The sequence below is a fragment of the Lasioglossum baleicum genome, chromosome 19, assembly GCF_051020765.1.
Source record: "Lasioglossum baleicum chromosome 19, iyLasBale1, whole genome shotgun sequence".
In the NCBI taxonomy this organism is placed as follows: domain Eukaryota; kingdom Metazoa; phylum Arthropoda; class Insecta; order Hymenoptera; family Halictidae; genus Lasioglossum; species Lasioglossum baleicum.
Window position 1 is genome coordinate 8,537,875 of NC_134947.1, and position 25,712 is coordinate 8,563,586.

Consider the following 25,712-nt stretch of genomic DNA (forward strand, 5'->3'; position numbering starts at 1 on the left):
CATTAAAAAGTTGTAAAACACAACTTTTAGTACATTGTATACAATTCCGACCAATTTCAATTTTCAAAAATGTTTCTTTTCACATCCTGTAGTAAATTAATTGCTCTAGCTTTCCAAAACAGTTCGAATAGTATATTCCAATTGTAAAAAAGTTATCGGCCTTTTAAGAGTGTCCGAATATTTGTGGGAGTCACTGTATATGCATTGTGAAAGTTTTATCGAAATCTGTTGATGCGTTACTTTGATTTATCGCAGTTAGAGGCCGAAAATCGTGAAAAACTGCAATGTCTACCGTTGTTAAACGTTTGTAGGTCGCTACAACAGGCATTGTTGCGCAACATGCTTGAGGAACGGCTGCCGACCACTCGGAAACTGGAACGCACAGACTGTGAAACTATTCGGGGGATGATTGTTTGTTACCATCGTTGACGACGCAAGAAATTGGATAGGAAGCTCTCGTCCTAAGTGGCGCGGGTACTTTCGGATCTCCGATATCTGTCCCGGAGAATCTTCTCGGGGACTAATCATTAAAAGTTTCCCGGCGACCTCAAACAATGTCCTCCGACCCTGCCCGAGAGATACGGACCGCGGCGGACCCGAGTAACTTCCAAGGTTCTTGCGGCCGGAGGACGCTTAAAAGTCACCGAAAGTTCTGCGTAATTCTTATCGTCCTGGATGATCTTTTTCTCGAGAACAGGAATATCAGTTTATTAAAATGACTGACGGATCGTCGGAGTTCCGTAATCTTCGCGATTCCCGGTGTGTTGTTCCGCGATTCGTCAAATCGCTCGCCGGCGCGGCGCGGGGTGCAAATTGTAAATTTTCCCACGAAACCTCTGTCCAATGCAGCCGCAGGCTCTAAAGCCATTCGCCGACTCGAAGTTTTCCCAGTAACGTCACGAAACTCGACCGAGTTTCCGCCGGAAAAGCCGCTCGACTCGCCGCCAGTCTGCGCGTTTAATCAAGATTACGACTTCCCCGGGCTAGATCGAAATTCACCGTGATTAATTCCCGCCTACCAGCCATTTTACGTCCAACCGTCTATTTACTGCCGTGCCTCTACGATTTTTCGGAAATTTATAGTCCCTCGCAAACCTACTACCATGCTCCATTAACCCCTCATTTAATTATAATATCAAACAATTATAATATCGTAATATATGGTGCAGTGTTTCTTCGGACCCTAATTAATGATTCTTATCAGGAGATTAAGTCTCTTCTCGACCAAATAATCTCTTTTTAAACGCCTAGGCGTAGTTGGCCCATTCAGTTCACCACCGTGCGGTGTTACAAAAACTGAAAAACTTGTACGCGTGAGAGTTGAGAACGAATACATTCATCACAATGAAAAATTGATTACCCTAAAACTCCATTGCATCACGTTTCACACGAGAATTGTATAAAGTAAACATTTATCGCGGAAAGCACGAATTGCATTTTCATGCGACTACTTAATCTATGTACAGTGGGTGTACAAAAGTATTCGTACACTTTTTAAAAACTAATAACTCTTTTACAATTGTACCAAACGACCTGATTTTTTATAATCAATTAGAAGCATTAGTTTACGAACTGATATGCAAAAAAGATTTTCCAAAAATTACAATTTACAAGATTGCATAAGAAAATAAAAAAGGCATTTTTTGAAACTTTTTTATTTGGGCCCTTAATGAAAAATTAAAATATATGTTTTCTAGATCTATGTTCTTTACACGCATATTGAACATTTCATCGAAATCGATTGACACAGGTAAAAACAACAGGCATCGAAAGATGTACGATTCTGTGGATTTCAAGCAGAAACTGATCAAAAGTTGGGTGAAACTACGATTTTCACCATTTTTAACCGCTTGTAGCTCATGTGTATGTTAATCGATTTGAATGAAACTTCCAGCATGTGTATAACTAACATAGATCAACAAAACATATCTTTTAAATTTTCATTAAGGACCCGAATAAAAAAGTTTTAAAAACTGCCTTTTTTATTTTTGCATTTGACCTTGTAAATTATAATTTTTGAAGAATCTTTTCTGCATATCATTTTGTAAACCAAAGCTTCTAATTGATTATGAAAAATCAGGTCGTTTGGTAGAATTACAAAGAAGTTATTAGTTTTTAAAAAGTGTACGAACACTTTCTACACCAATAACTGTATATGTATTTACTACATTTTTCGTCACGTGTTCTACATAAAGAGACGGAACAACGCCAACAGTGATTGACTAATACATTGCAATTGGTAGGAATTATACAAAATTTTAAAAAATGATGTTTTGTCAACTTTTTTATCTGGGCCTGTAACGATAATTTAAAAAATGCGTTTAATAGATTTCGGTAACTTATATGCATACTGAAAATTTCATCGAAATCGGTCAACATTGCAATGAGCTACAAACGTTTAAAGATGATCACGTAAGGGCGAAATGCCCTGGCAAGGCTGAAAATCTGCGACTTTCTCCCTTAAGCTCTCATCTTTAAACGTATGTAGCTCATTGCAATGTTGACCGATTTCGATGAAATTTTCAGTATAGGGGAGAGTCGTGCAGTACCGACCGGCGTACTGTACCGACTAAAATTAGTTTATGACTTTCCAGGTCAAATGGCTACACTTCCTTTAAGAAAACAAATGAATATAACTATTGTGGGTAATATGTTTCGTTGCTACATTGTTCATTCGATTTTTGTTCGCAGTTCTGACACATTTAGCGTGAGCGTTGATATTTCGAGTGTTAAGAGTTATTTTCTAGATCTGATAATTTGTTTCTCAGGTAAGTAAACGACTTTGTTGAATTATGTATATTATATCTAGTCTATTAAGTATAATTAACGGGCCCTGTTTTGGAATTTTCTTTGTATATTATGTATACCATAACCTAAAATGTTTCCCCATGTTTGTCGTCCAGTACCGACCATCCAACTGTCGTGCAGTACCAACCAATCAACCGTCGACCAGTATAAGCCAAACTTTTCTTATCTGTAAGTTCAATCTGTTAGCATTTGAAATGAAGTTAGAAGATGTTTATTCAATCTTTATTCTACCTTTTACCACAGAAAAATGTCCGAAATTCCAAAGCAGAGAAAACCATCATCAGCGCTCACTTTAAATATTAACGATAATTTTTCATTAACTTCTTTACCTGGTGTAACTTCAAATTTCATGGAAATAGTGAAATCAATCTCTCCTAGAAACGACACATTAGAATCGCAAACAAAAAAGAGAAGACAACGGACGCAACAATCCGAAATCCTAACTTCGACCGTTTTTATAAACGAAGTTCAGAAAAAAAGGAACCTGGCTGAAGAAAAAAAGATAAATGCGGAGAAAAGAAAAGCTGCAGGAAACGAAAAAGCCAAAGGAGCAGAAAGAAGGAAAGCTGAAACTCAATTAAGGAAAGGAAATAAGGAAAGATGTAAAAACTAAAGAAAAAAATGACATAATATATAAAAATATATAATTATATTATTATTTGTATAAATAAAATTTGAATAAAAATGCGTATACTAACATCTAAATGTCTTTTTTTAACATTATTAATGATTTAGACTGAAAAATCTACTAAATACGTAATGGTCGGTACTGGACGACAATTCTTTGTTTCCTTCAAATTCTAATATCTTTATTCTTACAAATAATGAATACTAATTATTAAATTCCACAAAATTAATTTCTGGCCTTTTATTAAGTTCCCTTTGTGTTACAAATTCCTTTTTTTAATTTTAATTTTTACCGATTCTAGTCTACCTAATAACAAGAAAACTTAGAGCGGTCGGTACTGCACGACTCTCCCCTACATATAAGTTACCGAAATCTATAAAACGCATTTTTTAAATTATCGTTACAGGCCCAGATAAAAAAGTTGACAAAACATCATTTTTTAAAATTTTGTATAATTCCTACCAATTGCAATCGTAATAAATTTTTGTTTACTTATTCTCTAGCGAACTAGCCGGTCTAACATCTTAAAACAATTCAAGTCCTTTGGACCAATTTCTAAAAAGTTATGCGATTTTTAAGGGTGTCCACTTGTTATTGCCGCTGACTGTATGTAAACAGAACAGTTCAAAGGCCCAGTGCCGCATTCGCTTCCAGATCTCGCATTTTCAGATTTAAAGACCCGAAGACAAGATGTTGTTAGTTTCATTCATAATTTCTTCATTTTTAGTTCCACTTCTACGAAACTTTCATCAATAGATTTGTGAGATTTCCCTGTTTAAAAAAGACCAAACTCGACAGAGTTTCAATCGTATTTACCGATATCACAACGAGTTATCATCAGGCTTTAAATCAGTAAATATATGGTCCGAATTATGGCGTATTTAGACTCATTTTAATTAGAAAAATCTCCGAAATACGTTGGTAAAACTTTTGTAAAAAAACGAATGGGAAATAAGAACATTCCAATTTGCATTGACATTGTAATCGATACGCAGCCCTTTGAACTGTGCCGGCTGCCTCGACGTTTAGTCTCTCTTTGTTGTTTACGCGCTGTCCTTCTCTATGTTCGGCACACGTCAAAGAACGTAGTACCATTTCGTTTCCTGAGACTCGGTGCTACATAGCCCCGAGGTACTCACATCAATCGCGGGTACACTGTAATTTGTTCAAGTTATTGTACATTTGGAAAATAAATACTGTTCATTGAAAATACAACATTACCTTCTTTGATCGCCCCTGTGTTTCGAACACGCATTATCTTTAGACAATGAAGAAGTTATCGTAGTCATTCAATCTGTTTATTACCCTGCGTCACGTTCTTCACGAAATTCGCATTTCAGATAAACATTAATTGCGCAAAATCTATAAACACATTTTACAACAAGATGATGTCGCTGTCCACGCGTCGAAAGCGGCCACAAGAAATACTTTTCTTAAAAAATTATTCGCGTTTTGGAGTGGCCAGCAAGATCTCCAACCTCAACATTATTGAAAATTGTTGGGGACATCTTGCCAGAGCTGTGTACTAAAATGGCAGACAATTACAAAATATTAACGATTTAAAACATAATACATAGTGCATTTTGGACGAATGGGAGGATATTAGCCAAAACAGTATTAAAAAATTGTATAGATATTTACCAAACCGAATGATTAAAGTCGTTAGTTGTAAAGGAGGTCCTACAAAATATTGAGCATTGATTTTTGTGGATTAATTCTGTTATATTTCAAGTTTTTCGTTAAGTGTGCTATCATTTTGTACCTTTATATACAGGGTGTCCCAAAATTCGTGAAAATCCCGAGAGGGGGTGGTTCCTGAGACCATTTCAAGAGATATTTTCCTTTGCAAAAATGTTATCCGCGGCTTTGTTTAGGAGTTATTAACGAAAAACACGGACCAATCAGAGCGCGACCTAGAAGCGAGTTGCCACAGTCGGCCAGGCGCGCCAACTGTCTATTGGCCGACTGTGGCAACTCGCTTCTAGGTCGCGCTCTGATTGGTCCGTGTTTTTCGTTAATAACTCCTAAACAAAGCCGCGGATAACATTTTTGCAAAGGAAAATATCTCTTGAAATGGTCTCAGGAACCACCCCCTTTCGGGATTTTCACGAATTTTGGGACACCCTGTATTTCGTTAATAATTCTACTTCGTTCAATAAAAATAGATAAGTTAACGAAGCTTCCTTTCATTTCATTCATATATGTATGTTAAGAAAGACACAACAAAAATATGTGTTTAAACAAAATTAAATTTCTAATGTTTGATAATCAGAAATTACATTAATTTCAAAGTGTGCTATCTTTTCGTCCCGGAGTGTAACCGTAATAATAGGACTTCTGAGGGCAATCGCGGCCTAGATTGATCTTTTATCTAGTGATATTGACTACTGAAAAATCTTATCTTTGCAGGATTCGACTTTGCAACCATATGTATTGCTGAGAGCTGACAAGAAAATCCCTGGCAGGAATGTGGTGACGTAGGCAAGAATGCGCGCCCGATTGGTTGGCTTGGAGGGGGGGCACCTAGGCTCACACGCAGTTTCGACTAGAGCGTTCTATTGGCCGACGCAGTCACCCCCACTACTCGAGTCGCGTGACGAAGGAGGGAATCAGACGTATCCTAGGGTACTCAGTGAGGTTACTCAACGGCGTAGGCACAAAATTCAGAATACTGCTGAAAAATTGTCATGACGTAAATTTTCTTATTTTCCTATTCTTATTATAAAATGTTCAAATCAGTATTGACATTAACATTCTACAGCACAAATTAATAATCGTATATTATAATCCTATCTTTAATTAACACCATAAATTAAAATCTTTCTATTATATTATATTTATATATTTTTCTATTATATAAAATAGTTTTTCTCTCTCTCTCTCCCGCTCTCTCTCTCGCTCTCTCGCTCTATGTCTCTAATGTAAAAAGCTAAAAAGAAAGTATAAAAAAGTTACTACGACGGGACTCGAACCCGAGCCCACGGCATAGTAGTTCAGCTCGCTGCCGCTACGCCACACCATTACTTAGTAAAAGAGTGAACTATGTAAACTGACATGTTGCGTCCACAAAACTTTAATTTGCAAACATCTCGAAAATTAGTGAATAGTTGCCCCTATAATGGGGTATATTCGTAATCAGGGGAACGAGATCTGTAACTCTGTAAAGTCTCAACTAAATCTGTGACGCGAAGGCTTTGCATTCTCCTTGTGTAAATTGTCACTTTTCATGACTGCAATAGGATCCTCGTATTCACGGCATTGAATATTGGCTGTAAGTCGTGAAACATCGTAGCCCTCCGTAAATACGGGAATCCTGCTACTATGCGTCGTGTGACGTAGCAGCTGAAAGGGCGTGGTCACGCGGCGAGTACGGGACCGTCAGAGGTGGGGGTAGGCGGCGAGTAGGACCGTCAGTGGTGGGGGTAGGCGGCGCTAGCTGGAGACCCCTCTTGCCTCTGTGCCCCCCCCCCGGGGATCTTCTTGTCAGCTCTCAGCAATACTAACTCTTGTGGTCGCTAATGACATAGATGTTGATGCGACCTGAATAAATAAATAAAGTGAAAAAAAGACTAGGTCAAGGCCACAATGTCAGGGATATGAACGGTGGGAAAAGTGATTAGCGGACGACGGAATGAAAGAATTGGATACAAGGATCTCGAATACGAGGGAGAGGTCAGGAAGTTTGGGTACGCGAAGGAGCGGGATTACGCGAACGGATGAAGTAGCTAAATCTTTTACATTAAATTTCTTATTAGGCGAATGCTCGGCGAGTTTCCAGGACAGTGTTCTCGAGGGTGAAGCGGTGAAGGAGAACGGCGAAGAAAGAAGGTTCCTAGGTAATTCTGGCAGGCGGTACGCGACAAGATTTGCATTGAAACTCAGCCCGCGAACAGGCGGGCAAGTTTTCCACGGACCAAGGTGCCGGCAACACGGTAGACGATCCCATTACTCTGCACCGAGGCGTCATTATATTTTGTATTTAACCAAACTTAGATGGCTGTAAGTTCGTCGGAGTTACCATAACGATCCAGTGAAGAAGTTTCGCACAGCGGAAGTTCGAACGGCCGCCGCGCCGCGCCGTCTCGCTTCGATAACGAACGATTTCGGCGACGTTGCGTAAAACGATCTTCCTTTGACGCTGTGCATCTCGTGTCTTCGGCTGAGAGAGTGATAGGGTAAGATCTCGATACCGGTGTATCTCTACAATCTCTAGGTTACGACTTATCTCCTACTCTACCTTATTCCTTTCACAACTTTATTTCTCCTCAACTCTTCCATTTCAACTTCGGCTTCAATTTCCATTTCAACTCTTCGATTTCAACTTCAACTCGTCAATTTCAACTTCAATTTTTCAAATTTCGATTTCAACATCAATTTCAAGTTCAATTTCTACTCTTGTATTTCAACTTCAACTCTTCAATTTCAACTTCGCATTCAATTTCCATTTCAACTTCAATTCCAACTTCAATTTGCATTTCAACTTCATCGATTTCAACGTCAATTTTTCAAATTTCGATTTCAACATCAATTTCAAGTTCAATCTCTACTCTTCTATTTCACCTTCAACTCTTCAATTTCAACTTCGACTTCAATTTCCACTTCAACTTGAACTCTTCAATCTCAACTTCAATTCTTCAAATTTCAACTCCAATTTCAACTTCAATTTTTCAATTTCAACTTCGCATTCAATTTCCATTTCAACTTCAATTCCAACTTCAATTTTTCAAATTTCGATTTCAACATCAATTTCAAGTTCAATTTCTACTCTTGTATTGGAATACTCCAACTCGTCAATTTCAACTTCAATTTTTCAATTCCAACTTCAATATTTCAAATTTCGATTTCAACATCAATTTCAAGTTCAATTTCTACTCTTGTATTTCAACTTCAACTCTTCAATTTCAACTTCGACTTCAATTTCCATTTCAACTTCAATTCCAACTTCAATTTGCATGTCAACTTCATCGATTTCAACGTCAATTTTTCAACTACTCTTCTATTTCACCTTCAACTCTTCAATTTCAACTTCGACTTCAATTTCCATTTCAACTTGAACTCTTCAATCTCAACTTCAATTCTTCAAATTTCAACTCCAATTTCAACTACAATTTTTCAATTTCAACACTTCGATCTCAGCTTCAATTTTTCAAACTTAAACCTAGCTTTATCAGAAGAACACATGTGGAATTGACATAAAAGTGTACTAAAAATAACAATTGCAATTAAATCAATATAAAAATAATAAAAATTGAAGTTGAAATCGAAAAGTTGAAATAGAAATTGAAGTTGAAGATGAAATTGAAAGATTGAAGTTGAAATAGAAGAAGTTGAAATGGAAGTTGAAATTAGAATTGAAGTTGTAATGTAAATTGAAGTTGAAATTTGAAAAATTCAAGAGTTGAAATTAAAGTTGAAATCGAAGAATTGAAATTGAAGTTGAAATGGAAATTGAAATTGAAGTTGAAATGGAAATTGAAATTGGAAAAATTGAAGAGTTGAACTTGAGGTCGAAATTAAATAATTGAAGTTGAAACAGAAGAGCTAAACTGGAAATTTAATACGAAGTTGAAATTGAAAAATTGAAGTTGAAGTCGAAGATGAAAGTGAAAGATTGAAGTTGCAATGGAAATTGAAGTTGATATTTGAAAAATTGAAGTTGAAATCGAAGAGTTGAAATTGAAAAATTGAAGTTGAAGTAGGAGAGTTGAAATGAAAATTGAAGACGAAGTTGAAATTGAAAAATTGAAGTTGAAATCGAAGAGTAGATTGGTTGATTGACGAATGGTAGGGGCCCCTGAGCTGCCTGATACGGAAATGAAAATGTGTATAGAGTTGCATTGATAAAAAAAACTATGAAGCCTGGTGACAATGAATTTTGCAAAAAGGTTTATGAAAATAGAATGCTCGGTGCATTTAGGAATATATTGATTATTTTCAAATCAGAAGATATTATCTATGAGAATTATTGGTACAGTGAAAATCAATTTAGTAGAAAGTTTTTCATATAAACGCATGGAGTTGTACATTTTTCTGTTTTCTGAATGTTGCACGATGTTTTAGGATATCAAAATCCGAGCATGCACGCGAACTGCTGTGCGAGAGAAAGGAAGACATTGTCGCAGGGCTCGTTTGAAACAGGCGAACCTAACTCAAAAGCTCGGCCTAGCTCTGGAATAAAGAAATGGCTACGTGCCCCGTTGTCGATTCCCCTGCCGGCGGATTTCAGAATCCAATCTAAATGTGACTGGCAGTCACCGACAGATCCTCTCTCTCCAATTTTTTTGCGCCAGAGAAATGCGCATCGAGCGACCGACTGAAAAAAAGGGAAAAGTGGAGCGAGAAAATAAAATCATGCGCGGGAGCGCGACTACGGCATACAGAGGAAAGTTTCACGAGAGACTGCCGCCTAGATTTCGATTTTTATCGGTACAGTCTATCGCAGGCATGGAATTTAACAGCTCGATCCGAGGCTTTTTAGAAAATTTCAAAAATTATGTTTTCCATTGAGGTAACTGTACCGATTACTGCGGTATCATGCTTCGATCGTATTTTATTTTAATACTATTCCTAATTTATTATGGAATAACAATATGTGTCTCAATAAATGTATTATGAAAATATTTTCTGTAAAACTATTGTGTAGTTAAACGTGTAGAGTTGTCTATGGGTGTGAAATACATTCGATATTGACCCACAAGCCAGGTGGGGCATCTCTTATAAAGAAATATTATTTCTCCTGGCTTAAGCACTATCAGGCGATCGAAGGTTTCAGTTCTTCGAATGTCCGCTATTATTAACTTCCCGATTTTATAGGGAAGTTATTGTAATGACCCCGAAAATCGAAAATCGATTTTTTAGCAGATCTTCACGTTTCATGGTCATTGGAGTCATTTTAGACTATTTTTATCAAAATGTTCGTATGTGTGTGTGTGTGTGTGTTTCTATGGTATCAAATTTTTCGTTAACGTTTTCTGAAAAAGTAACAACGCGATCAGAATGATGAATGATGCAATCGATGTGCCCCGTCGTAACTTAGAGCTGATTAGATTTTGGTCCATTTTGGTCCAGTAGTTTTTTTAGTTTTTTTATTTTTTTTCGAAAGAAGTTCATTCAACAATGCAATTTATACGAGAGAACGGAAAGTTTCCAGAATATCGATGAAAGTACAAAAAAAATTTATATTACAATCTTTAAAAAAACAATCAGTTCAAAACGAATTATTAACTGAGATTAAATTGAAAATTAATATAACCTATATGATAATTATTAATAACATTGATGTTGAAAACGTATTGGTTAATGGAGCACACACATGCGGAATATTAAAATTTATTATACTTTTCAAGAAAATACTAAAATTCCGTCTGTATTGAGGTTAGATTTTCAATTGGCCAGAGTAGGAGTGAAAGTAAGAACTCGTTATCGTGATTATATGAAAAATGCAAATATTCATCAAAATTTAACACCAATAATAAAAATATCGAATCAAGTAAATATGTCGAGTGAGGAAAAATATCAAATCACACGTAGTCAATTTCCAGTGGTTCCTGCTGAAGCGATTACGATTCATAAAAGTCAGGGACAAACATACGAGGAAGTATGTTTGAATTTTAAAACATCAGAAAAATGAACTTTACAAATGTTGTATGTAGAACTGAGCAGAGTTTCAAAATTGAGCAGTTTATATATTTTGTGACAATTTAAATTAACAGTATCGAAGAAAACCAAGATCAATACTGCAAACCCGGATAATGATGAGTTGTATCGTTTGCGAAAAACTAATTAAGACAATTTATTTTTCAACATTAGTATGCTATAACAAGGAACCAAGCGAGCAACGAGCCTACGATGTTGGTTTGATGCGACGCCATCTAGCAAACATTTTGATAAGTAGAATGTCACGTCTGCCGACGTGTTGCCGTAGGTTATAAGCATAGCCAATAAGAGTAGGATATTGTAACCGTAATTATTAAGAACATTGATTAGTTATAAGTAGTCATACTTCGCTCCGTTCATCAGATCCGATTCTCACCTCATACCATATACCCATTCTTATCTTAACCCTTGTATAATAATCATATCTTAATGTATTCCCCGTAGCAGTATCACGTAGCATTCACCGTAATCATTAATCGCGCGCTTCTCATAACATCCATAGCGTTATGTCTAACGAGACATCCGGTAGAAAATAAGACACCTATGTATTCGACCTCACGATCCTAAAAAGGGTTCAGTTAGTTCAGTTCAATTCGGACAGCCAGTCTGACACGTTCGTTCAAGACTCCAGCGAGGTTCGCCGCCTCCTGGATGTCCCGGTCCAGACTCCGACGAGTCCTCGCTCTCATCCGCCTTTGAGGGGTCCTGCTATAACACGCGCTTCTAGTTCATTATAATTTCATTTCATACGTTACAAATATATTCCCAGTTATTAATTTAATAAGTGAGTCTCGCTTAGTTCTTCTCCCTACATCCTCGCGCTTGCAATACTCTCCTATTCAATTCGCGTTCATCGCTATCAATTACGAAAGCTCGTGCGCGTCAACGAACGCGAGACAGAGGACAACAGCGGGGTATCTCCCGCCAACCGAGGATCACCGACGACGTGATCTTCCCAGGACGAGTGAGGATCATCGTCCTCCCTACGACGATCCAGCCTGATTCGACTGCAGCCGTCAACGAGCAACGAAAGCAGTTCGCATAAACGAAGCCTGCCTGTATTCTCTCATCGATCGTCATACTCAACTGTCCGATAAGTCGCTAAATATTTCCCTGCGAAGATTCGCGCCGTCTCAGTTATCTCTGCTCTCGTCCGCCGCTTTGGGCGAATCTACTGTAAGCGTTAAGTAGAATACGCATGTTCGCGAAAGTCGTGGTTCCCAGTCAGACGTCGGACGTAACGTGTCGCGTGGACAAAAGGTTGTATCGCATTTGAGAGCGTCCAGTAAGGGGAATGGGTCGCGGAACGATAGTTTCGCGAAAGTCAGACTCCGGGACGTAACAAGAAAACTATTGAATTTCCCTGAAAACGTATAATCTTATTAAAACGTACTAAAAATAATGATAATAATATACTGCAACTAACGAATCGGGAAGTTCTTTGTGTGGCTCTTGGAGAGTCACACACCAAATAAAGAACATTAATAGCTGCAGGCCCTACTAGCCATGCGTACCACTAACACTCTCGCAAGAGCAGTCCTACCCGCGAGCAACAATAACCCTCTAGTTTTAATTCTAAATCAGTAGTGTAACTCAATGACAAGTTAGACGGGCGTAAATATTTGCGGAAATCAGTACAGTAAAAGCTCCTTCGTTGTCCAAAGGCCGGGGGTTTGAGCGGACAACGATCGTGCCCGGACACTATTTTTGATTTATGACTGTGTCTAGATATCGCGCCGACCGCGCCGAGCGAGACTTCAGTAGAGAGCCAAACATAGAGAAGGACAGAAAGGAATACGGATCGCGTGACCGAAGCGTGTCGCCGGCACAGTTCAAAGAATGTCCCATACGCTGTTCTTCGTTGCCTTCGAAACTTCCACCGTCGATTAAACCACTAAATACAGTTAAATTATATCGTGTTTGGTGTCATTTTAATCAGAGAAATGCCAGAAATAAGCTAGTCAAAGGCCCATAGAGGAATGATGAAAATTAAGAAGATTGAGCATTCGATACACTCGAGTCAATGTGTGGTGTTCACACCGATATACCCGAGCCGACATCAATCGTCGCCGCCCTGCGAAGCAACTCGGCGTTGACAGGCAGTGGAATGGGTAGGCACTGGACAACGATCGTGCCCACGATTCAGGACAATGAAGGAGCTTTTACTGTAGTCAGTGCGCCCAGATTCCACGCTTTTTTTCGCGCATGCGCGGCTATTCAGCCTCAGTAAAGTACGCTTCGCGAGGAAATGTGGCACCTTGAGCGCCATGCCGAATGGAACTGATTATGAAAAACGAATGAATGACAAGTGTATTTGTATATATATTCGTATATACATATGAAATATTGAAATATAATATATATATATATATATATATATATATTCAGATAATAATATAATTCCGACTTATTCTATTGTATTTAGAGGATGGGGAAGAGGGAAGGAGTGCTAAAATAATTAAGAACAATTACAACGAAACGTTTGTAGCTCATTGCAATGTTGACCGATTTCGATGAAATTTTCAGTATGCATATAAGTTACCGAAATCTATAAAACACATTTTTTGAATTATCGTTACAGGCCCAGATAAAAAAGTTGGCAAAACATCATATTTTAAAATTTTGTATAATTCCTACCAATTGCAATCGTAATAAATTTTAGTCTACTTATTCTCTAGCAAACTAGTCGGTCTAACATCTTAAAAAAATTCAAGTCCTTTGGACCAATTTCTAAAAAGTTATGCGATTTTTAAGCGTGTCCACTTATTATCGCCGCTGACTGTAGCTGCCTCAGGGCTCTGCTACATCATCGCATCGGCCGCAACATAGCTACGTTACCGTTTTGACGCGCATGCGCGAAAAAAAGCGTGGAATCTGGGCGCACTGACTGTAGTAGGGTAAAGTGCCCAAATATGAACCGCTTTTTGTTGATGTCAGTTTTTGATTATTATACCAAAATAATACCAATTGTAGATGTATTTCCTCCCTATAAGATTCTGGCGTCAAGCTTGTTCAAAAATTAATACAGCTTGGGAAAAATATTTTTTGTTGGTGGTGTGTGTGTCATTTGCAGGTTCCAGCGGAAGGGGACGAGCCAAGAACAGGTGTGGAGGAGAGCCCGAGCCGAAGCCGAGAGAAATGCGAGAAGCGGGGCCTCGGACTTCAACGGCTTGGGCACTAGAGAAGTAGAGGGGTGCCTCATGAATCGTCCCGGGAGTAGATTGGTTTTTTTTTTAGTGGGTATGCGAGCCCCGCACTACGTGCGTAATGCATTTTTTTGACCACTCCCTTATAAAAAAAAAAGGTTCCAGCGGAAGGGGGTCTTAATATGGCACACCTTGAATCCCTAATATGACACATAGTGCTATATTCATATCTATACCCATATCAGGGAACCCTTGGTAGTGTCATATTGGACTGATAATACTGGCTACTGACAAAGAGAAAATGGATTTCAGCCCAAACTTTTAACGGCTAAAAGAATACATTTGAATAAATAAAAGTTTTCCCGATAATAAATAACGATGACCTTTAAAAAACTATGGAAAAATAACCGCACAAAAAAAGTTGTTCCCTTATGATTCCTCCTTCGATACCATTTAAATTATGCCAAATATATTTTTTTTGTGCCATTGAAAATGAAGGAGATATTTACGTGGCCTCCTTCAGCTGGGACACCCTGTATAAAATAAGGTCGAGTTTATAAATCTTCAACAAAATGACGATTTGATGTTTAAACTTCATATTAGTCCAGTCAACGAAAAGTTGTAGCGGGAAATGGAAGGAACACAATTTTTAACTTTAGGTCTTTGTTTGGACGGCACGGGAGATGCGGGGGGGCACGCAGAATGTCCCCTTTTTCGGTTTTCCGCTTATATCTCGGAAACTATGTGCCCTAGCGATAAGACCATTCTATACAAAATTAAAGCTGACAAAATTTTCCATAAGATTGGTTGCATTCAGTGTTTCGCTACCTCGCATAGTTTCCGAGATATCCGCGCTCGAAGTTCACTAATTGTGCTGAAGAGTTAGCTAGTCAAATGAGGCAAAAAATTTCTTTTTCACAATTAGTGAACTTTGAGAGCGGATATCTCGGAAACTATGCGAGATAGCGAAAAACTGAATGCAATCAATCTTGTGGCATATTTTGTGAGCTTTAATTTTGTATGGAATAATCTTATCGCTAGGGCGCGTAGTTTCCGAGATATCCGCGCTCAAAGTTCACCAGTCGTGCTGAAGAGTTAGTGAACTTTGAGCGCGGATATCTCGGAAACTGTTCGAGATAGCGAAAAACTGAATAGAATCAATCTTTTGGCACATTTTGCCAGCTTTAATTTTGTATGGAATGGTCTTATCGCTAGGGCGCATAGTTTCCGAGATATCCGCACTCAAAGTTCACCAGTCGTGCTGAAGAGTTAGTGAACTTTGAGAGCGGATATCTCGGAAACTATGCGAGATAGCGATAAACTGAATGGAATCAATCTTTTGGCACATTTTGTCAGCTTTAATTTTGTATGGAATGGTCTTATCGCTAGGGCGCATAGTTTCCGAGATATCCGCACTCAAAGTTCACCAGTCGTGCTGAAGAGTTAGTGAACTTTGAGCGCGGATATCTCGGAAACTGTGCGAGATAGCGAAAAACTGAATACAATCAATCTTTTGGCACATTTTGTCAGCTTTAATTTTGTATGGAATGGTCTTATCGCTAGGGCGCATAGTTTCCGAGATATCCGCACTCAAAGTTCACCAGTCGTGCTGAAGAGTTAGTGAACTTTGAGCGCGGATATCTCGGAAACTGTTCAAGATAGCGAAAAACTGAATAGAATCAATCTTTTGGCACATTTTGTCAGCTTTAATTTTGTATGGAATGGTCTTATCGCTAGGGCGCATAGTTTCCGAGATATCCGCACTCAAAGTTCACCAGTCGTGCTGAAGAGTTAGTGAACTTTGAGAGCGGATATCTCGGAAACTATGCGAGATAGCGAAAAACTGAATAGAATCAATCTTTTGGCACATTTTGTCAGCTTTAATTTTGTATGGAATGGTCTTATCGCTAGGGCGCATAGTTTCCGAGATATCCGCACTCAAAGTTCACCAGTCGTGCTGAAGAGTTAGTGAACTTTGAGCGCGGATATCTCGGAAACTGTTCGAGATAGCGAAAAACTGAATAGAATCAATCTTTTGGCACATTTTGTCAGCTTTAATTTTATATGGAATGGTCTTATCGCTAGGACGCATAGTTTCCGAGATATAAGCGGAAAACCGAAAAAGGGGACCTTCTACGTCCCCCCTGCACCCCGCTCACCTCCTAGGAGTAGGGACTTTTAGTACATTTACCTTCTAACTAGTCCAAACAAAGTCCCAAAGTTAAAAATTGTGTTCCTTCCATTTCCCTCTACGCCTAATATCCTTATGAGGATTCATTGTCTGGATTATATCTCAAATGTCGCATTATCGGCGACAATGGGGTACAAAGGGTTAATTTACATTTGCAAAAGGGTGAATGTGAAACTGTGAAACCAGTATAACACGCGGGCTAGTAATTATTTTAGCTGGGCGATATCCTAAAAAATTCATAAAGATCTGCGGCCTAATCGCGAGATGTCGATACCCCTGGAACATTTTGGTTAGCGCTATTATTCTTGAATTAGACTGAAAGTTACGGCGCGGCGCCGCGCCGAGTGTACAAAACAACGAAAGCGGCCAACGAACGCGGACGCTTTGTGCTTACAAAGGACCTGCGAATGAAATGGAATCTCTTGTGCACCCACGGTCTGTGTATCTAATATTCAATTCAGAAGCAAATAGTGTACATAAATATGCGATTACAACAAGATCCGGTTTGTTCAAGGGACCAGCCGTAGACAATGGTCAAAAGTGTCCAAACCCGAGCGCGAGAATTTGCTGAATAGTGAGATAGAGGAACGCGCGCGAGGTTTTCATACGTACAAGTAGAATATCCCGTATTTGGTCAGACAATGTGTCTACATCGTCCCCGTGGAACACAGCTCCCTTAAATTGAATAGGTTTCTACGTAATACCTAGTAACCGTGTCCTCAAACACGCGAACCTTACCAATACTCGGGCAAGCATTGTTCGCGCTAAATATTCCGCGAGGTAAAAGCAGCAGAGTAATTTCATTCACGGAAGCTTCTATAATTAGAGGAGAGCACGGAATTAATTAACACGTTCGTTACCATCACACGTTCCACTCGCAGCCTTCAAAGTCATAATTATACGTCCTGCTTAGCGCAACACCAAGCGATCGGTGACTATGACTATCGTAGACAATAGCTTACTCCACAATGGACTCTATTTCATGTCTTTAATTGACCGCAAAAGTTCTTTATGGTCTCATTGTCAGTACGATGATGATCTGTTCCATCAGGTTCTGCTTCGGATCATTGGTTCACAATTAACAAAACGAACGAGAACCTCCAAAAGGATTAAGCGAAACAACGTAACCTAATTGCTCAAGCTTAGTAGCCGGTGCCGATAAAAAGATCAACGTGTCTCAATGACGTAGCTTGAACAATATGTCTCAAAGAAGTTTATTATTAACCGTTTAGCACTCGAGTGGTGACTCAGAGTCACCGCAAACATTGCTGTGCGATTCCCTCATAGCACTCGGACGTCTAAACAAAGGACAACATTTTTGGTCCCGGAGGTTATCTTCAAAATTTGAGTGCGCAGGTACTTCCTTGACCCACGGTGCAATTGCGCACACATAACCAAACAAAATAGTCAGGGGACACGTTAGCAGGTTAAGAATGACAATGATTAGATTTGCACACCTGCTGGTCACGGTAACGTAACTGTGACGAAGCTCGGGAGGATTCAGAAAACAGGATAAGGAATTCGGATGATGTGAAAAGGAGGAGACCAGGTATGGCTGCAATAAAAACAGCCTCGGAAAGCCGAGACGCGTTTAATGGCCGAGCGAACGTCGCCGGGAAGTGGTTTAAAAGAAACGTTTCGGCGGCGAACATTGTTAAACCCCTGGACGAAATTCTCGAGGTAATGGCCGCCGCGCAGCGCCGGTGCGGCAACGGTGGACGTTGTTTACAGGAAAGCACCGTACATGTCGGCACGGCTCGCTGCTCGCTGAGGGTTCTCTTACGGCGCGCTCACGCGTTTGCGGTAAATTTCGCACGGTGAAAGGATCTTGGCACCGAGTGCACCACGCTCATACCGAGCGAGACACACCGAAGATATTCCATTGGTCGTCCGATTTCGTTTTTTCGTGACCAGACGACATTCCTACGGACCTCCAGACCGAGCAGCCACTCTAACTTCTTCCTACGACCACGGCCGAAATCCTGACCGAAATTAATATCTCCACTTCCGGAATGATGAACCCTCCGTGGTCGTACCTGGTATTTCGAAATTATATGTATGCTGCGATATCACCACCGCGGATCTCTGCACCTTTGAATCGGTCGAGATTTTCGAGGTCGATTTCTTTTTCTTCCCACATTGCACACGACGTCTTGAAGACGTCCATTTTACGTCTATTTTAGGTCTGGAAGTCTTACGTTCTAAAAAGACGTCTTTAAGACCATAAACAGTGTTGTTTTTATATACCCATAATCCAGCAGTACTGGCATTGTTATTATTTGTTCGAGTCAGTGTTTTTGCTACAATTTCAATTTCAATTCCAATATGTACATATTTCAATTCCAATTTCAATTTCAATTTCAATTACGACTTCGATTTCAACTTTAATTTCAACTCTTCCATTTCAACTTAAACTTCAATTTCAACTTCACTTTTTCAGTTTCAACATCAATTTCTCAATTTCAACTTAAATTTCAACATCAATTTTTTAAATTCCACTTCACTTTCAACTTCCATTTTTCAATTTCCACTTCAATTCTTCAGTTTCAACATCAATTTCTCAATTTCAACTTATTCAATTCCATCTTTAATTTTTCATTTTCAACTTCAATGTTTCAAGTTCAACTTCAATTTTCCAATTTCAATTTCAATTTTTCGATTTTCTCTTCAATTTCAAAACTTCATTTTCAACTTCAATTTCCACTTTAATTTTTCAATTTCCACTTTAATTTTTCAATTTCCACTTCCACTTTTCAATTTCCACATCAATTTTTCAGTTTCAACATCAATATTTCAATTTCAACTTCAATTTTTCAAGTTCAACTTCATTTTTTCAATTTTCTCTGCAATTTCAAAACATCATTTTCAACTTTAATTTTTCAATTTCAACTTCAAATTTTCAATTTCCACTTCAATTTGTCAGTTTCAACATCAATTTTTCAATTTCAACTTCAAATTTTAAATTTCCACTTCAATTTGTCAGTTTCAACATCAATTTTTCAATTTCAACTTCAATTTTTCAATTTTCTCTGCAATTTCAAAACTTCACTTTCAACTTCAATTTGAACTTTAATTTTTCAATTTCAACTTCAATTTTTCATTGCTCAATATCATTTTTTCAATTTCAACTTCAAATTTTCAATTTCCACTTCAATTTTTCAAGTTCAACTTCAATTTTTCAAGTTCAACTTCAATTTTCCAATTTCAATTTCAATTTTTCGATTTTCTCTTCAATTTCAAAACTTCATTTTCAACTTCAATTTCAACTTTAAGTTTTCAATTTCAACTTCAATTTTTCATTGTTCAATATGAATTTTTCAATTTCAACTTCCATTTTTCATTGTCAATATCAATTTTTCAATTTCAACATCAAGTTTCCAATTTCCACTTCAATTTTTCTGTTTCAACATCAATTTTTCAATTTCATCTTCAATTTTTCACTTTCAACTTTAAATGCACGTAGAAGGTCCCCCTTTTCGGTTTTCCGCTTATATCTCGGAAATTATGCGTCCTAGGGATAAGAGCATTCTATACAAAATTAAAGCTGACAAAATGTGCCACAGGATTGATTAGATTCAGTTTTTCGCTATCTCGTATAGTTTCCGAGATATCCGCGCTCAAAGTTTACTAATTGTGCTGAAGAGTTAGCTAGTCAAATAAGGCAAAAAATTTCTTTTTCACAATTAGTGAACTTTGAGAGCGGATATCTCGGAAACTATGCGAGATAGCGAAAAACTGAATGGAATCAATCTTGTGGCATATTTTATCAGCTTTAATTTTGTATGGAATGGTCTTATCGCTAGGGCGCATAGTTTCCGAGATATCCGCGCTCAAAGTTCACCAGTCGTGCTGAAGAGTTAATGAACTTTGAGCGCGGATATCTCGGAAACTGTGCGAGATAGGGAAAAACTGAATACAATCAATCTTTTGGCACATTTTGTCAGGTTTAATTTTGTATAGAATGTTCTTATCTCTAGGACGCATAGTTTCCGAGATATAACCGGAAAACCGAAAAAGGGGACCTTCTACGTGCCCCCCTGCACCCCGCTCACCTTCTAAGAGTAGGGACTTTTAGTATGTTTACCTCTTAACTAATCCAAACAAAGTCCCAAAGTTAAAAAGTGTGTTCCCTCCATTTCCCTCTACACCCCGTTATAAGCATTAAAAAATGGTTTGCCGGCTTGTCGGGCAAGAAACAAACGAACGGAACGATCGCGCACATTTGCCGGAGAGCGTTCAGTAGCACGAGTCAATGTTATCGGGCCCAGGAAGCCGGCGGGTAATGTAAATCAATATTCTTGCAGCTCGCAGATAGGCTAGTGGTGTGCAGGTCAATGATTCCGGAAGCTTGGAGGTAATGAACACGGCAGTATGCTTCAGTTTCTACGAAAAGTACACGGGCTGTTAGTGTCCGCGGCAGCGGGCGACAATAATTTCATCGTTTGACGGTGGCTAGGGTCAATATTTAGTGTCTCCGAAGAGGAACAAGTGGAGCGAGTCAATGTTATCGCGTTCGCCGGAGATATATTCAGTAGCGCGAGTCAATATTATCGCGTCCTCGCGAGCCTGGCGGGTATAGCCTGGATCAATATTTTTACAGTTCGAGCGTAGACAAATAGCGCAACTTGGTAATTCGTGGTGTTAAGCGGACTCCGCCCCTCCCGGAATCAGAGGTTTCCCCAAAAACGCTCTCACGGGATCAAAGTCGCAAGATGAACGGGGACCTTTCAATGAACTCGGCGCGGCGCACAGTGGGCCCAGACTGGCTCGGTAGCTGTTCACGCCTATTTCACCATTATTTCAAAACTTAAAGACCACATTAAATAGGTCGTTGAATTCGTCTTGGCGTCAGCTATAATGTTATTAAATAAAAAATATATAGTTATAAATACATATTGAAGGTGACCACAATTTTGTATTTAACTAGAGGGTTATTGTTGCTCGCTCGCTTCGCTCGCTCGCGAGTAGGGTTGGTTTTGCTCGCTCGCTTCGCGAGCTCGCGGATAGGACTGCTCTTGCGAAAGGGTTAGTGGTACGCATGGCTAGTAGTACCTATAGCTATTAACGTTTTTTTTTATTTGGTGTGACTCTCCACGAGCCACACAAAGAACTTCCCGATTCGTTAGTTGCAGTATATTATTATCATTATTAAGTGTACGTTTTAAGAAGATTATACGTTTTCAGGGAAATTCAATAGTTTTCTACTTATCAAAATGTTTGCTATATGGCGTCGCATTAAACGAACATCGCAGGCTCGTTGCTCGCTTGGTTCCTTGTTATAGCATACTAATGTTGCAAAATAAATTGTCTTAATTAGTTTTTCGCAAACGATACAACTCCTCATTATCCGGGTTTGCAGTATTGATCTTGGTTTTCTTCGATACTGTTAATTTAAATTGTCCCAAAATATATAAACCGCGCTCAATTTTGAAACTCTGCTCAGTGCTACATACAACATTTGTAAAGTTTGCCTTTCTGATTTTTTAAAATCCAAACATACTTTCTCGTATGTTTGTCCCTGACTTTTATGAATCGTAATCGCTTCTGCAGGAACCACTGGAAATTGACTACGTGTGATTTGATATTTTTCCTCATTCGACATATTTACTTGATTCGATACTTTTATTATTGGTGTTAAATTTTGATCAATATTTGCATTTTTCATATAATTACGATAACGAGTTCTTACTTTCACTCCTACTCTGGGCAATTGAAAATCTAACCACAATATAGACGGAATTTTAGTATTTTCTTGAAAAGTAATAAATTTTAATATTCCGCATGTGTGCTCCATTAACCAATCCAAATGTTTTCAACATCAATGTTATTAATTATCATATATTTTATATTAATTTTCTATTTAATCTCAGTTAATAATTCGTTTTGAACTGATTGTGTTTTTAAAGATTGTAATATAAATTTTTTTGTACTTTCATCGATATTCTTCGAAAATGTATTCTCGGCAGTAGAGATGATTAACTCACTCTTGCATTGGGATCATTTTCGATTATCGTAAGCGTAAAATTCGTCGTAAGGTAGAAAAATAATTTAAAAAAAAAAAATTTTTTTTTTAGTTTAAAAAAAAAATTGGAAAAAAATTTTTTTGTGTAATTACGTTTGTTTCTTCGGTGGAAACTTTCCGTTCTCTCGTATAAATTGCATTGTTGAATGAACTTCTTTCGAAAAAAACTAAAAAAACTAAAAAACTACTTGACCAAAATGGACCAAAATCTAATCAGCTCTAAGTTACAGCGGGGCACATCGATTGCATCATTCATCATCCTGATCGCGTTGTTACTTTTTCTGAAAACGTTAACGAAAAATTTGATTACATAGAAACAGCCATACGCACACACACACACACACACACACACACACACACACACACACACACACACACACACACACACACACACACATACACGAACATTTTGCTGAAAATAGTCTAATATGTCTGCAATGACCTTGAAACGTGTAGATCTGCTAAAAAATCGATTTTCGATTTTCGGGGTCATTACAATAACTTCCCTATAAAATCGGGAAGTTAAAAATAGAAATTATTCAATTTTTTTGTATTGAGATTTGTAGTAGACTGAGTACTGATTACTTTTTGTAGGAAACATTTTTTTGTCATATCACCGGAAATGTCTGAAAACTCGTGTGAATAATGAATAATATTTGAAAACTGGCTGTTCACACCATTATTTCAAAACATAAAGACCACATTAAATATATCGTTGGACTAGCTTTTTCGCCCGCGGCTTCGCTCGCACAGGAAATGGTTTAATGCCCTCGGAAATTGATATTATTTCTCCATAAAACCTTTCAACCCCCCATTCACCCCTATAGAGATTTAATTTTATGTCATGTCGCCATCTTTGATTTTAAAATCCCTTTTCACCCCCTTACGGGGATCCATTTTTTAAAATGCCGAAATAGGGGTTTGATTAATTATATCAAAGAGCATTGAGACTAAGTTTCGAGCAAATCCGACCACAAATAAAATATTCCTCATTCAAACGTTGCAACCACTTTTCACCCCCTCGGGGATTGAATTTTTTTAAATGCCGAAACAGGTGTTTGATTAACTATATCAAAGAGCATTAAGACCAAGTTTCAAGCAAATCCGACTACGAACAAAATATTCCTCATATAAACGTCGCAACCCCTTTTCACCCCCTTGGGGGTTGAATTTCGAAATATCCTTTCTTATCCCTTGTATAAATCATAAAGGAAACCCCTATGCAAAATTTCAGCTTTCTAGGTTCAAGGGTTTAAGCCTGGGCGTTGATCAGTGAGTGAGTGAATGAGTCAGCACTGCATTTTTATATTAAATAGAGATTAGTCTTGGCGTCAGCTATAATACTATTGAATAAAAAATACATAGTTATAAATAAATAATCAAGGTGAACACAATTTTTTATTAAAAAAAATTTTGTTTTTAAATTTTTTGTACTGAGATTTGTAAAAGACTGTGTACTGATTACTTTTTGTAGGAAATATTTTTTTGTCACACCACCGGAAATGTCTGAAAAATCGTGTGAATAATAAATAATAATTGGAAACTGGCTATTCAGGCATTCAAACAAGAGTAATCCATAATTTTTGAATGAATGAAGTTTTTACATTTAATGAAATAACAAAAATGTGTTATTACTGTCTTATATTTAAAGAATTACAAAAATTCACAAACAAAATTAAGTATTATATTTTACAAAGTCACTGACTATATTCAGTTGATCATACGGATTTTCCGTTTATAACTCTATTTATCTATGAATAAACAAAAATCTATACTATAATTCCTCTTAACAAAGGTAAAATACAGGTCTTCAATATGGAAAAACTGCTGTGATGCTATACTACGATGCTATTACTATGATCTCTCAAATACAAATGATTCAACTAAGCTAGCAAGAAGTTCGAATGTTTATCAATGGCCGTATAATCAAAAAAATTCATAAGATAGGCCTGGGTTAGGTCTTTAGACCCCTAAGAGCCGCTGAGTGGTCGTCAATGCGTCTCGTGCAACGCGACTCGCCGCGGAATTGCGTGTCACGCGACCCTTTAAACCATCATAATTTCCGAACTGGGACGAGCTGGGACGAGAACTTTACAGGATCTTTTAGAGGAGATGTTGCTGAAAATGTTCTACTTTGTTAGAGCGCTTACATCCGGTTACATTCTAACTTATCCCCTGTCAAAGGTGAAAAACTTTTGCGATTTTCCTTAGTTGGCTAAGCATTTTTTAAAATAATAAATTATGAACATTAACGTTTAGTTCGTGGGGCGTTCTCAACATAGATATACATTATTCATAAAAAGAAAATTTGGGCACTTAATCTTCAGTAGGTTTTCCAGGACATCGTTATGAAGAAACGTAATTTTTTCGGTGATAAATCGTATCTGAAAAAGTTCGATATTTGAAGGCTTATTGTAACAAGAGTTTTTAATAACTTTAATTAATATTATCGTTTTCGAATGTAATGGACATTTAAGAATCACTGTGCATTGGTTAAAAATCGGTATGGGGTCATTCCATGCCGAATCGATCACTTTTTGCAGGCACCATCGCCGATTTTGTTCTAACTGAAATATGTTGTAGTCCATGCGAAACTAGGGGGGGTTTAAGTCATCATTTTGCCGGTTTCGAATTTTTTTAGAAATGGCAGGCCTTCAAAGTTTCCAATTTTTGCCCATTTCGGCGAAAACGGGCCTCACTTACGAATTTTTATCTCAAGAACGGTTGGTCCGATTGAGCTAAATTTTTTTTTATTTTATTCGGAAAGGATTGGGCTATTACAAAATAATTTTTTCAACTTCGACAATCAACTTTATAATGTCGAAAAATTTAAACAAATTCTTCTTTTGCGTTTTTTTCGATGATGGGGCGGAGTGATTTAAATTTTGAAAAAAATATGGTTATATTCCTTGAAGTTCCCCTAAAGGACGCCGTGTACCTCTGTTTCAGGTAGAGGCGAGTCGAGCGCACGGCTATTATGGTCCGTTGTCTACAGGGTGTCTCAAAATTAGGTCCGGAGCCGAAAATGGGAGGTTCCTGAGATCATTTCAAGCGACATTTTCCTTTGAAAAAATGTCGTCCGCGGCTTCGTTAACGAGTTATTAACGAAAAACACGGACCAATCAGAGCGCGAGCTAGACGCGTGCAGCCCGGCGCGCCGGCAGCCGAGTGTCGGTGGCACGCCGCGATGTCGTAACGAACAAAAGTTTCTCGATGATGTGAATCCTCACCAATTTCGATAAGCTTTGGATATGTTGTCAA

The 25,712-nt window shown here is 38.1% G+C and overlaps 2 protein-coding genes across 2 annotated transcripts in view; one reads left to right on the forward strand and one right to left on the reverse strand.

Moving 5' to 3' along the window:
* Window positions 1-25,712, reverse strand: part of LOC143218567 (uncharacterized) — a 362,474-nt gene that overhangs the window by 122,589 nt on the left and 214,173 nt on the right. The gene's annotated exons all lie outside the window — the stretch shown is intronic.
* On the forward strand, window positions 6,344-7,669 carry LOC143218299 (uncharacterized). The gene is made up of 2 exons (XM_076443420.1): window positions 6,344-7,122; window positions 7,192-7,669. The coding sequence occupies exons 1-2, from the start codon at window positions 7,068-7,070 to the stop codon at window positions 7,437-7,439; spliced, it is 303 nt and encodes a 100-aa protein (XP_076299535.1). The 5' UTR covers window positions 6,344-7,067; the 3' UTR covers window positions 7,440-7,669.

What these genes read in the sequence shown, in the direction of transcription:
- LOC143218299 (XM_076443420.1), top strand. Translation starts at nt 7,068, where the DNA reads ATGAAAGAATTGGATACAAGGATCTCGAATACGAGGGAGAGGTCAGGA. An exon ending in GGAGAGGTCAGGAAGTTTGG is followed by an intron (nt 7,123 to 7,191) that starts GTACGCGAAGGA and finishes ATTTCTTATTAG; the next exon opens with GCGAATGCTCGGCGAGTTTC.